Here is a 12,873-nt window from a genome sequence, read left to right on the forward strand (position 1 = left end):
TGGCCAAGTAGCTGTGGATGTTAGTATTTGAGAAAATATTTCCCTGCATTCTTCTGCTACATTTAGAATAAAATCCAGATTATTTGCCTTCACCTGGCCCTGAGAAGGCCCTGATCTATGTCTCCTACTCCTTTCTGCTCACTGCCTCCTATCTCAATCATCGGAGGGCTTTGTGGGTTTTATCCATCAGGTTGGCATGGCCAGCCCCTTCATCATGTTAGAGGGACCTGATGACTCCGTGTGATAACTCATTTACTACTTTTCTCCCTGAATTCATCACTGCCCAGTTTGACCAGATAATATATACTAATATTTTTATGGCTCACATCAGCATGTGGTCTCCACAAGGTAAAAGACTATACCTGTTTGTCCATCATTTTACCTGATGGAACGAGAACCAAATTACATAGGAAGGGTCCAATATATACCTTATTAATTAATTAACAATAAATTAATCAATAAATTATTAATTGAATTATTTTAATATAATAAATTAATATTATGTACTATATAATATAATGGCATATAATATTGTATATGATATACAATAGTATAATATACTGTACATACTGAACCCTTCCTATGTGATATGGTTCTTGTTAATTAACTTGAATGAACTTCACCAGCCTTCCAATTGCTTTTGCTTGGAGAAGTTCTTCCATTTGCCTTTTCTTGCAGAAACTCTGGAGCCATTTTTTATGCTCAGTGTTATATCACAATTGTGGTTTATTGTTTTTGTACAAAGCCTGATCAAAATGTTTAATTTCTCCAGAATACATGAGGATATATTATACTTTTTACTAAATAAGGATTTATAACATTGGTGATTCTTTAACATCAAAGCAGTGGTAGAATCTCCAAAAAAAAGTCAAAATCAAAACACAAAAATTATTCCTAGCGGTCATATTCAGAGCAGAAAAATTTAGGTTTTCTTCTTGAATTTAGAAAAAAGGAGTAAGATGTATCATGGAGTGAGGAATGTATCTCCCTGAATGAGCGACAGCCCATTTAAAGAAGTAAAAGAAAATTCGAAATAATGAACTCTAACTCTGTGTGGAGAAACTATCTGTTTATATTTTTCCTAGATCTGTAAGGTGGCATGATCACAAGTCCCTTAAACTTGCATTGTATACCAATAAACATAAATAACATACCACAAATAAATGCACCCCTCATTGCATGTCATAGTGCTTCATTCTGTGGGAATATTCAGACCAGAATGATGAGGGTCTTGTTCACGCAGAGACTGGGTGACATGGAGACTAAGAGCCAAATCTCTGATTCAAAGAAAACTGGTTTCTAAGTTGTGTTCTTCCCTTCCAAGTTCTCTGACCTAAGGCAGGATTTTTCTTGTTTCTTTGTTTTGCCTCACCAAGCCTCGAAGTGCTCACTCAACATGGAACTAATATCAGAACCCCATAGTGTTGTGAAGATTAAGTTATATATGCAGGAAATGCATTTACAGTAATTAAATATTAGTTGGCCTTCTAATCATAATTATTATAATTTTAAAATATTCCATGAGCTTCAATTTAAAAGAAGACACAGACAGAAATGAGTAAGTGTTAATAAAATGTTATAAGCACAACAGGAGTAGAAGTGTGGGGGAAGAGATATCAGCTATGCATAAGAGAAGATGGGATGTAAAATTTGAATTATGTTTACTGATTATGTGGGATTCAGATTGATAGTCATAAGCTACGTAAAATAGAACTTTCCAGAAGTGAGAAATGCTCTGTGATAAGGTTCAGATAGGCAGGGAAATGGAGGGCTACAGAGAAACGCAGGAGGTATAGAGTGACTGTGGTAGTGAGTATGAGTCCTAGAAACAGGTAAAGGGAGACACAATGCACACCTTAAAAACATAGGATATGAGATTAAAAAAGTAAGGTTCCAAAATTTAGATAATCCAGCAGGAATCATAGATTATAGAATGACAAGATCAACTCTATGTTTAGACAAATAACTCAAATGGCAATGAGTAGATTATATTCTAAGTAAGAACTGGACTCAAGACATGAAAATATGTAAGAAGGTAGTCAGAAATTAGAGAAAGACATTAGGAGCTTGAATTTGGGCAATAAATGAGAGGGATGTATTACTATAAGTCTCAATGTTTTCCACAAAAATAAAACCCCTCCATAACTCCAACCATTGATAGACTTGAAGTAACTTAAGTGAATTAGTAAAATAACAGTAGTAAAACTTTTGTTAAACACAATGTTCGATACAGTAACATAGGATTTCATCCTGTGCAAAGTCATGTATATATTTTACAAATCATAGCTGAAGCCTGACATCCCAATTTCCATTTTATATGTTGCATGTTGTCTCTACCCTGTCATTGCCTCCCTGCCTTTATGTAAATAATTTAAGTACAAATAACTTTTATAACTTTATTTAAATAATTTTATTAATTGGTATGTATACACGAATGTAAACTGTTCCTATATTCTTCTTCAGATTATTTGATCTCAATATTTTTATTGAAATCAGCAAAATCATAACTTAGATAAGGTCTCCCTGAATAGTTTTATTAAAGAATGTTAGGATAAAATAGACTCCAGATGGCAATTACAATAAATGTGTACATTCTGAAAATGAGCCAACAGATAGAGAAACACATAACCACCACTTTAGCGTGTGAGTTTTGCTTGTTACTTTTCAGCCCATCAGCAAAACTGTATATACTAAAGACACATTTTTATACACCATACACACACACACACACACACATATATATAAAAAACTCTGAAAACTTTTGATTGGATACTCTAAGGCCATGCTGTCCAACACTGTAGACACTGACGCCATGTGACTACTGGGCATTTCAAATGTGTTTTGCCCACGCTGTACTGCACTCTAGTATAAAATAAACACAAGACTTTGAAGACTTGGAATGAAAACAAAGTAAAAGCACACTAATTATTTTGTGTTGTTACATGTAGAAATTATGTCAGTATATGAGTATAAGCATTATTACATTAATGGTAATATATGTACAGACATGTACTATAATATATTGCATATAACATACTGACAATGTATGCTATGTAATTAACATCTATGTTGTTAAAATTAATATTAATTATAGCATTGTTTTGAATTAAATATATTATTTAAATTTATTTGACTGCTTAAATGTACCTATTAGAAAATTTTAAATTATGTTGTATTTCTATAGGACAACCCTGCTCTAGGGTGTTCAAATCAACTTGGAAAGAGGAAATACGAAGGGAGTAGGGAAGGCCATGATTATTCTTTCAGGAAAGAGAATATCCCAAACACTCTTGTCATGGCCCCCAGGACTTCCTTATTCCTCAGGCTGTAGATAATGGGATTAAGCATGGGGGTAAGGATGGTGTAGAAGACTGCCAGCATCTTGTCTTCAGCTGGTGAGCGGAGATTCCTTGGCCGAAGATAGGTGTAGACAAAAGGTGCATAGTAAAAGATCACAACAGTTAAATGTGTCGAAATGGTACTTAAGGCCTTTTTTCTTCCCTCCTTTGAGTGCATATGATAGACAGCAAATAGGACTCGGCCGTAAGAAGCAGTGATGCCAATGAAAGGAAAGAGCAGATAGAGGCTTGTACTTACAAAAACCATATATTCATAGACCCAAGTATCTGTACAGGCAAGAAGCAGCATGGCTGGGACATCGCAGAAGAAGTGGTCAATAGCTCTAGACCTGCAGTAGGGAATATGGAGGGCATAGACTGTGTGTGCCAAGGAGTTGATGGAACCCAGTGTCCAAGAGCCTCCAATCATCTTCATACACATCATTTTACTCATGCGGAGGGGGTAATGCAGAGGATGGCAGATGGCCACATAACGGTCGTAGGCCATGGAGGTCAGGAGTAAGCCTTCAGAACATGCCATAGTCAGGAAGAAGAAGCTTTGCACACCGCATCCCAGGAAGGAGATGCCTTTCTGGCCGGACAGGAAGTTGTGCGCCATCTTGGGGACGGTGGTGGAGATGTGCATCAGGTCCATGAGGGAGAGCTGGCTGAGAAGAAAGTACATGGGTGTGTGGAGACGAGGATCCACGTGGATGAGGTGAATCATGGCCGAGTTACCCATCGAGGCCAGAAAGAATATGAGGATGATAAGGCACAAGAGGAATATTCCAGTTTGATTTGGGGGAAGCAGACCCAACAAAATGAAATCATTTGAAGTGTGATTCCATTTCTCCATGAAAACGTTCTGCTGTAACTGTGTTGAAAGAGAAATAGAAACAAAAGCAAAGCAGAAAACATGAAATGAAACACAACAGAAAAACAAAAAGGAACTGAGTTTTTCAATGTTTGTTTAGAATGCGTTGTTTCTCCACTAACACTGCAGGTTTTGTTGAATCAATTTTTATATCTGAATGGAATGTTCCCTACCCAATTGTTTCTGGTAAGCATCTCAGCAAGTCACAGATACATGTGAGGTCTTTCAGTAGAAAGTCTAGCCCTGTAGGCGGCAAGATAAAGAAGATAATTAAAGCATTCCTTTCTAGATAACTCCTCGCCAGTTATTGGAGGAACCACCCCCAATAATTCAACATAGCTTCTTTTCTATTTTCCCTAAGTGTCAGCTGGTCTGAGAAATAAAGGGAAAGAGTACAAAAGAGAGAAATTTTAAAGCTGGGTGTCGGGGGAGACACCACATGTCGGCAGGTTGTGTGATGCCCCTCAAGCCACAAAACAGCAAGTTTTTATTAGTGATTTTCAAAGGGAAGGGAGTGTACAAATAGGGTGTGGGTCACAGAGATCACATGCTTCACAAGGCAATAAAATATCACAAAGCAAATGGGGGCAGAGCGAGATCACAGGACTGGGGCGAAATTAAAATTGCTAATGAAGTTTTGGGAATGCATTGTCATTGATAACATCTTATCAGGAGACAGGGTTTGAGAGCAGACAACCTGTCTGACTAAAATTTACTAGGCAGGAATTTCCTCATCCGAATAGGCCTGGGAGCACTACAGGAGACTGGGGCTTATTTCATCCCTTATCTGCAACCATAAAAGACAGACATACCTAGAGTGGACATTTTAGAGACCTCCCCCTAGGAATGCATTCTCTTTCTCAGGGCTGTTCCTTGCTGAGAAAAAGAATTCAGTGATATTTCTCCTATTCACTTTTGTAAGAAGAGAAATATGGCTCTGTTCCGCCCGGCTCTCAGGCGTTCAGACCTAATGGTTATCTCCCTTGTTCCCTGAACATCGCTGTTATCCTGTTCTTTTTTCAGGGTGTGCCCGTATTTCATATTGTTTAAACACACAGGCTTTATGAACAATTTGTGCAGTTAACGCAATCATCACAGGATCCTGAGGTGACATACATCCTCAGCTTACAAAGATGACGGGATTAAGAAATTAAAGACAGGCATAGGAAATCATAAGAGTATTGACTGGGGAAATGATAAATGTCCATGAAATCTTCACAATTTATGTTCAGAGATTGCATTAAAGACAGGTGTAAGAAATTATAAAAGTATTAATTTGGGGAACTGATAAATGTCCATGAAATCTTCACAATTTATGTTCTTCTGCCATGTCTTCAGCCGGTCCCTCTGTTCGGGGTCCCTGACTTTCCGCAACAACCAGTCACATCACTTATGAGTTATTGGCAAGTCACAGGAACTGAGGAAGGCAGGAATACCTACATTCCCCAATGTTTTTATCTAATAGGGCATAATTACAATAGAAACTGTCATGTATGACTCAGAAACTTTCTATAGGCTTAAATTATAAGTACTGAATTACCTAGCCCTCTTCTTCATCTTTAATTTCTGGTCATTCCTCCCCAGCTGACACTATTCCAGCACGATAAATCTCAATCCTCTCCTTGATACTCTGCTTTTCATGTTCCTGACAGGCACTTCTGTGCCTTTCCTGAAAATGTACCCACAATGCAAATCGCTCCTCGAACTATAAAGGTTTTGTAAGTCTGATAAGATTCACATTAATTTTAAAATATTATTTAAACATTCTCTCTTCCCTAATAAGGTTTTCAGATGTTGAAGACCTACAGAACTCAATATCAAATGCATGGATATTCGCATACAATATTCTTTTCTTCATGTAAGTAAATTATACATAGTAAACCTCACAGATTGCATAGTAGGTTTATTTTATTTTTTTAAAATTGTATTTGCCACAGCTGGAAGCAAAAAGTAGTGTCATAATGGAAATATAACAGATCAGTAAATTATATAAAATATATATATACACACACACACACATATACACATGTATGTGTGTATGTACATATCTACCTATCTATTGTCTATTTATCTATACTATATATAGGAGTCTTTGAGGTACCATAAATTATTTCAACTCTTCTTCACGTTATTTATTACAACCTTTCCACAACATAAATTCTGTGAATTTAGGCATTTTATCTTCAGTTTTCAAGTATTTAAAGTCGTATTTATAGATGTAAATAATAACCTTCTCAAATACTGTTAGTGATAGAATCACATTTTGATCCTGTGTAGCAGCTTCAAATTTTCAGTCATTTCAGTACCCCCAATTTAGTAATTATTTGGTAAATGCCTTCCTGTGTGTAAAACACTTCAGTCAACTTAAATTCTGTAATTATTGCTGTGCTGCAAAAGATCAAGCCTACTTAAATTTTCAGACTTGTTTGAAGCATACGGAGATTAGAGAGGATGTTCGCTCTTTGTTCTTGTAGTCTGATTTTCAGTACCATAGATGACAGTAGAGTCAAGCACCTGCAAATCTATTCAACTGGAAAAGCCAGTGTGAGTAGGAGGACATTTGTGATTTATGACTTAAGTATGTCTTCCTTTCTGAATTCCTTTACTTAATCCAGGTTTAAATCCAGGGGAAGAAATGTGGCAGCAGGATCCCATGAGGTGTGTCCAATACCAAGCCCTGAACAGGGTGACTTGGGTCTAAGTTTATGTGTGGCATCCTGGAGTTGTTTTGAAGGGAGACATTTTGATTCTTTCTTGCATAGACCACAGCTCAGAGTATGATAAAGATTGTTTTATGGCACTTACTACAATAACGATTTTGTTTCCAAAAATGGAAAGGTGGCATGTTGTTGGGCAATGGAAGAGAATAGCTACTTTTAGGATCCTGTGAATCTGAAACTTGAAACTTTTAGGTCATGAAATATTGGAGTTTGAGTTTAGGATCTATTTCTATTGATGTCCAGCAGCTTTCCTTGTTAGACATGGGACCTTATTTAATGCACCAGAATTACATGAAGCATCACTCTATCGGTTACATTATTGCTGGGTAAATATTGTTCCTGTAGCTACCAGGTGAGTCTAAGATTAGTGACTGCCTTGGTCATTCTTGTTGATTTAAAGAATGGCACTGAGACAAATTAATATAGAAAGTGCATCTGGGCCAAGTTTGAGGGCTGCAGCCCAGAAACACTTCCTTGGGAAGTGCCCTGGAGAACAAAGAAGAGACCCAAGTTTCTAAGGTAAAGAAAGGGAGGAATCAGGAGAGGAGACAAATTCTAAACTTGTTAGTCAGAAAGTCTCACTGATTTCAGAAACAACGTTGATCAGTGATTGGTTATGCATTATTTAACTATAGGATATGCAGTATAGGGCATTGATAGGTTAATTCATGGCTAGTGGACACAAGTCAGTCTACAGCCCCCATAGCACGTAGCTTCAGGAGACGATTACCTCGCTCAAGGAAGAGTGAGATGTGACTGCAGCCACATTTCAATGTCTCTCTGGGCCTGATAGTTTAAAGGGGGCTTGCATTCCTCAGGAAAAAAAAATTTTTTCTTTCTCATTCTAAAAGATACATTGATGAAATTTATAGAGTTAAAAAAAAGCCCTCATTTCATAGGAACTAATAGCGTAAATGTAGCAACTGTAGGGTCTTGAATTTATTTTGCAAATGTTATGAATAGTTAACTCATAACACTTTTAAAACTCCTTTAGAGAATCAGCAGGAGACCAATAGCATATAGTCATAGACTCAGCTACCTCAACGGCAACAATGTATAGGGCAGCTGTAAAGAGACTTCAGAGTTCTGCGTGTTCAGCACATAGCAGGTCCTTAGTGTCACTGTAATTTGCTCAGTCCCTGTGTAAACTATGGAGAGTCCTCAGACCCAGAGAAATTGTCTTTATTAATGTCACATTGTTTGAGAGCTACACATAGTGCAACACTAACAAGTACATGTTACCTTGTTTTGCATTTTTACATTTACATTTGCTTTTCCAATTTGTTGTGGAACTGTCTATTCCCTGTGCAGCAGAGAGTTTCCTTATGATGGGAAAACAACATTTCCAAAATAGCTTTCTAGGTTAAAACAAACCCAAATCAACTCATACAAATTCTATTACCATGACTCACCTTGTCCAAAGTTCTTCAGTTTGTATAGTGGGAGAAAAAGCAGCTTTATAGTGACACCATCCTCTGCTAACATTCCATATATTACAGAAAACATGTAAACATCAAACTGTGTTCTGATAGTCTATCAGACTTTCAATAGCATTATGTCACTGATCAATAGTCCCTGCATTAAACCAGAACTCTTTCTGAAATGAGAATCTCTTCTTTATGTGCCAGAATTTATGAGGAAGAAATAGCAGATAACACTTTATAATATTTGTTCCTTACAGCTCCTGCAGCTAGTCATCCTCTTTACGGTGAAATCAGAAAACAACTTCACCAACTCTTGTGAAATATTTTCCTGTTTGCATAAGTAGTGCTTAGATAAGACTTCTTCCTTTTCTATTACCTCATTTCAATGAAAACAGAATAAGACATTTTATACTTAATTTCCTCAGGTTCTACCGTCAGAAGACGGAAGGATGAACTGCTGTACTTCATATGTAGAACCTTAAGTCACTAACCCTTAGATATTCCTCTTTCTCCTCTAATTGATCTCCAGTGTCCAAGTCCATGGGGGCCAAAACCTTGGTCACTTCACTTCACTTTGCTGATTTCAGGATCAACTCAGTTCTGAATTAGGGCAAATCAACCAACCCAATCAACTTTGCTGCATTCAGCTGTTACTAAGAATCAGACTGAAGAGGGGTGTATTTAATATTCCAGAACATGACCTCAGAACTGTAAGAGATGTTAAATTATGTTTATGGAAATTATCTCATTTTGTAAGTTAGAGAATTCTTTTTTTACTCAGAATATTTAGCACCTGCTTTTTGTAAGTTAGAGAATAATTGGCTAAATAATTTAAGAAACCTAAATGATTGTTCCTAAATGAAGACATTTTTAGACATGTTAAGGTCTCAAACACACATACCCACACCCACACACAGACATTTAATCACAGACAGTTATCATTTGAAATAAGTATGATATATCTGGAAAAAAAAGCGGTCTATTCTTTTGTTTGTGTTAAACTTAGTAGGAAATTAAATACATGATTTATGCTGGTGTCACTCTGTATTTCTTTCTCTATAATCATAACTTGTGTTTCCTCAAATCAGATTGGCTCTCTTATGCTCAGTTTACATGAAGTATAATGTCTACTGGTTAAATTTTAGGCTGGACTACCTGACTGCTTCTTCCAAATGATAAAACTTTAAGTATGTACAAACATGTGAACAGATTTTTGGAAAACAAGAATTTTCTAAAATCTACAGATCCAAAAAACTGAAAGCCTTAAGACAAAATCCTGAGGACAGTATGGTCTCTGATTAATCTTCGAGCTTATAGAAAAGAGATGGATGTAGAGTGTATGTTACATTTTTTCCGCCAACATTTAGCATTCTTAACAAGGTATCATTGGAGCTAGATGGGTGAGAAATGAACTTTACCTTGGCAAAGAGTTGCATATGTGGGGAATAAGCTACAGGATAGGTGACACATGTTTTCTCCACTTTCAAACATGGAATTAAGAAACTCATTACTGGAGCATTCCTCTTTGCATACAATGGCAGATTTCACCCAAGATTGAAATACCCCTGGGTAAATTAGAAGACATACTTTCTATAATCATTCCATCATCATGGGAGTGTTGGCCAAGAGACATTAAGAAGAGCTGCAGAAATTCCAGGTGCTTCATGATAGTGGACATAAGGCATTAGAAGTAAGATGATGAGGGAGGTAAGACATAAATCGTGAATTGCTTTTTCTGAAGAAAAAATATAGGTATTGTTGTGTAGATGATATGAACTTTCAAAAATCTAAAAGCCAGTATGAAAAACAGAGAAAGATAATTTGTGCATAGTTGAAAATATTTTTACATCAAAGGCCACTAAAAAAAGTAAATCATTCTTATAAAAAGTAATTAATGAGACCTAAAATGGGCCAGGAGGTCTGCTAAGAATTGAGGATTCAGTAGGACATGGGATTAAAATAATAAAGTAAGTCATTAATTAAAAGAACAAAACCAGAAGAATGATATGACTCCAGAGAATGGGTAAAAGTTAAAACTTCGGATACACACATGTTGATTTTGAGTTGTCAGCAATATTTATTGATTTCGTAAATTTATTTATGATCAGCTCATGCAAGGCACCACTGACCTTAAGTCTGAATCTATGTGTGTCATGAAATTTTACAAGACCATGGATCAAAACAGTCAAGACTGGCCAGGTGGGGTGGCTCACGCCTGTAATCCCTGCACTTTGGGAGTCTGAGGCAGGCAGATCACTTGAAGTCAGGAGCTCAAGACCAGCCTGACAAACATGGTGAAACCCTGCCTCTAATAAAATACAAAAATTAGCCTAACGTTGTAGTGCCACCTGTAGTATCAGCTACTTGGAGGCTGAAGCTTGAGAATTGCTTGAACCTGGGAGGCTGAGGTTGCAGTGAGCTGAGATCATGCCCCAGCACTCCATCCTGGGCGACAGAGCAAGTCTCTGTCTCAAAAACTAAAAAAAACCCAGACAGGACTAATTACAAATACATCTGTAAACCTCATTAAGGTTCTTATCTTTTCTAACTCTTAAAGTTATAGCACACCACTGTTGTTATTCAAAGGAATTAAAATAAGATTAAAGGATCTCTTATTTATGAAGAATCCCAATATTCACAAATATTAAAATAAAAAATCATTTATATTTTGTAAATGACATACTTTTACATTTATTTTACAAAAGGGAAAATCTTAGCTCATTTTATTTAAACTTAAGTAGTTGTTAATAAGATGGAAAATAATTTTTCAACGTTTGTTATTTGTTTTGATGATCATTCCATTTATTGAAAGAAACCTGGACTGATGTATTCATAAATTTTATAATTTACATATTAATCTTTGCATGTATATATGTATGTATTTATGTTGAGGGAAATTTTACACATACAGGAGGTGCACAAATAACTATATTGTAACCATTTAAAAACCACTATCAAAATATAAATAAATAAGATCAACACCTACTATTCCCCACATATAGAATTAATAAATTATAATTGAATTTCTACAAGTTACCGAAACAGGTAAATGTAAAATATATCCTTAAACACACATGGTTGATGCTGACTAAATGATACTTCTATTTTTTACATTTAAAATATAGCATTTTAAATTACAGACATATTGAGTTTGTGACAATATTTCATTAATTGTTATTTTTGAAAGTCTTAGAATTATACATTTTATTTTCTGTAAGTTTAATCTAATTAAGAAAAGCATTAGAAAATTAAGTTCCATGGTTCATTATTTCACTCAAATATTCAACCAGCATTATTGAGCAACTGCTATGCACTAGGCTGTGTTCCATACAGTTGATTACACCAGTGAGCAGAACAAGGATCTCTCATTGTGAAGTGAAAATTCTGTCATAGAATGAAAATAAACAGTAAATACAACCAATGTGCTTATTATTTCACGTACTAGAAGGTGAAAAGTGGTAAACAAAAATGTGAAAATGTAGCAGAGTAAGGAGGACCAGAAAACTGGGGTTCAAGTGGGAGCTTTACAATTTTTTAAAAGAGTGTACCTACTAGAAATGAATGTACCTACCAGAAAAGAAGGTACCTGCTAGAAAAATTTTAATTATGTTATGTTTCTATTGGACAGTCCTGCACTAGGGTGTTCAAACCAACTTGGACAGAGGAAAGAAAAAAAGGGAATTGGGACGGCCATTATTATTCTTTCATGAAAGAGAGTATCCCAAACACTCTTGTCTTGGACCTCAGGACTTCTTTATTCCTCAGGCTGTAGATAATGGGATTAAGCATGGGGGTAAGGATGGTGTAGAAGACTGCCAGGATCTTGTCTTCGGTTGGTGAGCAGAGATTCCTGGGCCAAAGATAGGCGTAGGCAGAAGATATGTCGTAAAACATCACAACAGTTAAATGTTTGAAATGGTGGTGAAGGCCTTTTTTCTCCCCTCCTTTGAGTGCATATGATAGACAGCAAATAGGACTCGGCCATAGGAAGCAGTGACACCAACAAAAGGAAAGGAGAAAGAAGCTTATACTTACAAAAACCATATATTCATAGACCTAAGTATCCATAGAGGCAATAAGCAACATGGCTGGGACATCGCAGAAGAAATGATCAATGGCCCTAGACCTGCAGTAGGGAATATGGAGGGCATAGACTGTGTGTGCCAAGGAGTTGATGGAACCCAGTGTCCAAGAGCCTCCAATCATCTTCATACACATCATTTTACTCATGCGGAGGGGGTAATGCAGAGGATGGCAGATGGCCACATAAGGGTCGTAGGCCATGGAGGTCAGCAGTAAGCCTTCAGAACACGCCATAGTCAGGAAGAAGAAGCTTTGCACACCGCATCCCAGGAAGGAGATGCCTTTCTGGCCGGACAGGAAGTCGTGCGCCATCTTGGGGACGGTGGTGGAGATGTACATCAGGTCCATGAGGGAGAGCTGGCTGAGAAGAAAGTACATGGGTGTGTGGAGACGAGGATCCATGTGGATGAGGTGAATCATGGCCGAGTTACCCA

General features: G+C 36.8%; 1 protein-coding gene and 1 pseudogene across 1 annotated transcript; both read right to left on the minus strand.

Annotated features, from left to right (window-relative positions):
• Positions 1 to 3,255: 3,255 nt before the first annotated feature.
• LOC112609320 (olfactory receptor 2L13) lies at positions 3,256 to 4,200 on the minus strand. Its single transcript, XM_025361889.1, has one exon. It carries the CDS (start codon positions 4,192 to 4,194, stop codon positions 3,256 to 3,258), a length of 939 nt encoding a protein of 312 aa, XP_025217674.1. The 5' UTR covers positions 4,195 to 4,200.
• A 7,852-nt stretch (positions 4,201 to 12,052) lies between these two features.
• Positions 12,053 to 12,871, minus strand: LOC112635994 (annotated as a pseudogene).
• Positions 12,872 to 12,873: the final 2 nt, after the last annotated feature.

The sequence above is a fragment of the Theropithecus gelada genome, chromosome 1, assembly GCF_003255815.1.
Source record: "Theropithecus gelada isolate Dixy chromosome 1, Tgel_1.0, whole genome shotgun sequence".
In the NCBI taxonomy this organism is placed as follows: Eukaryota; Metazoa; Chordata; class Mammalia; order Primates; family Cercopithecidae; genus Theropithecus; species Theropithecus gelada.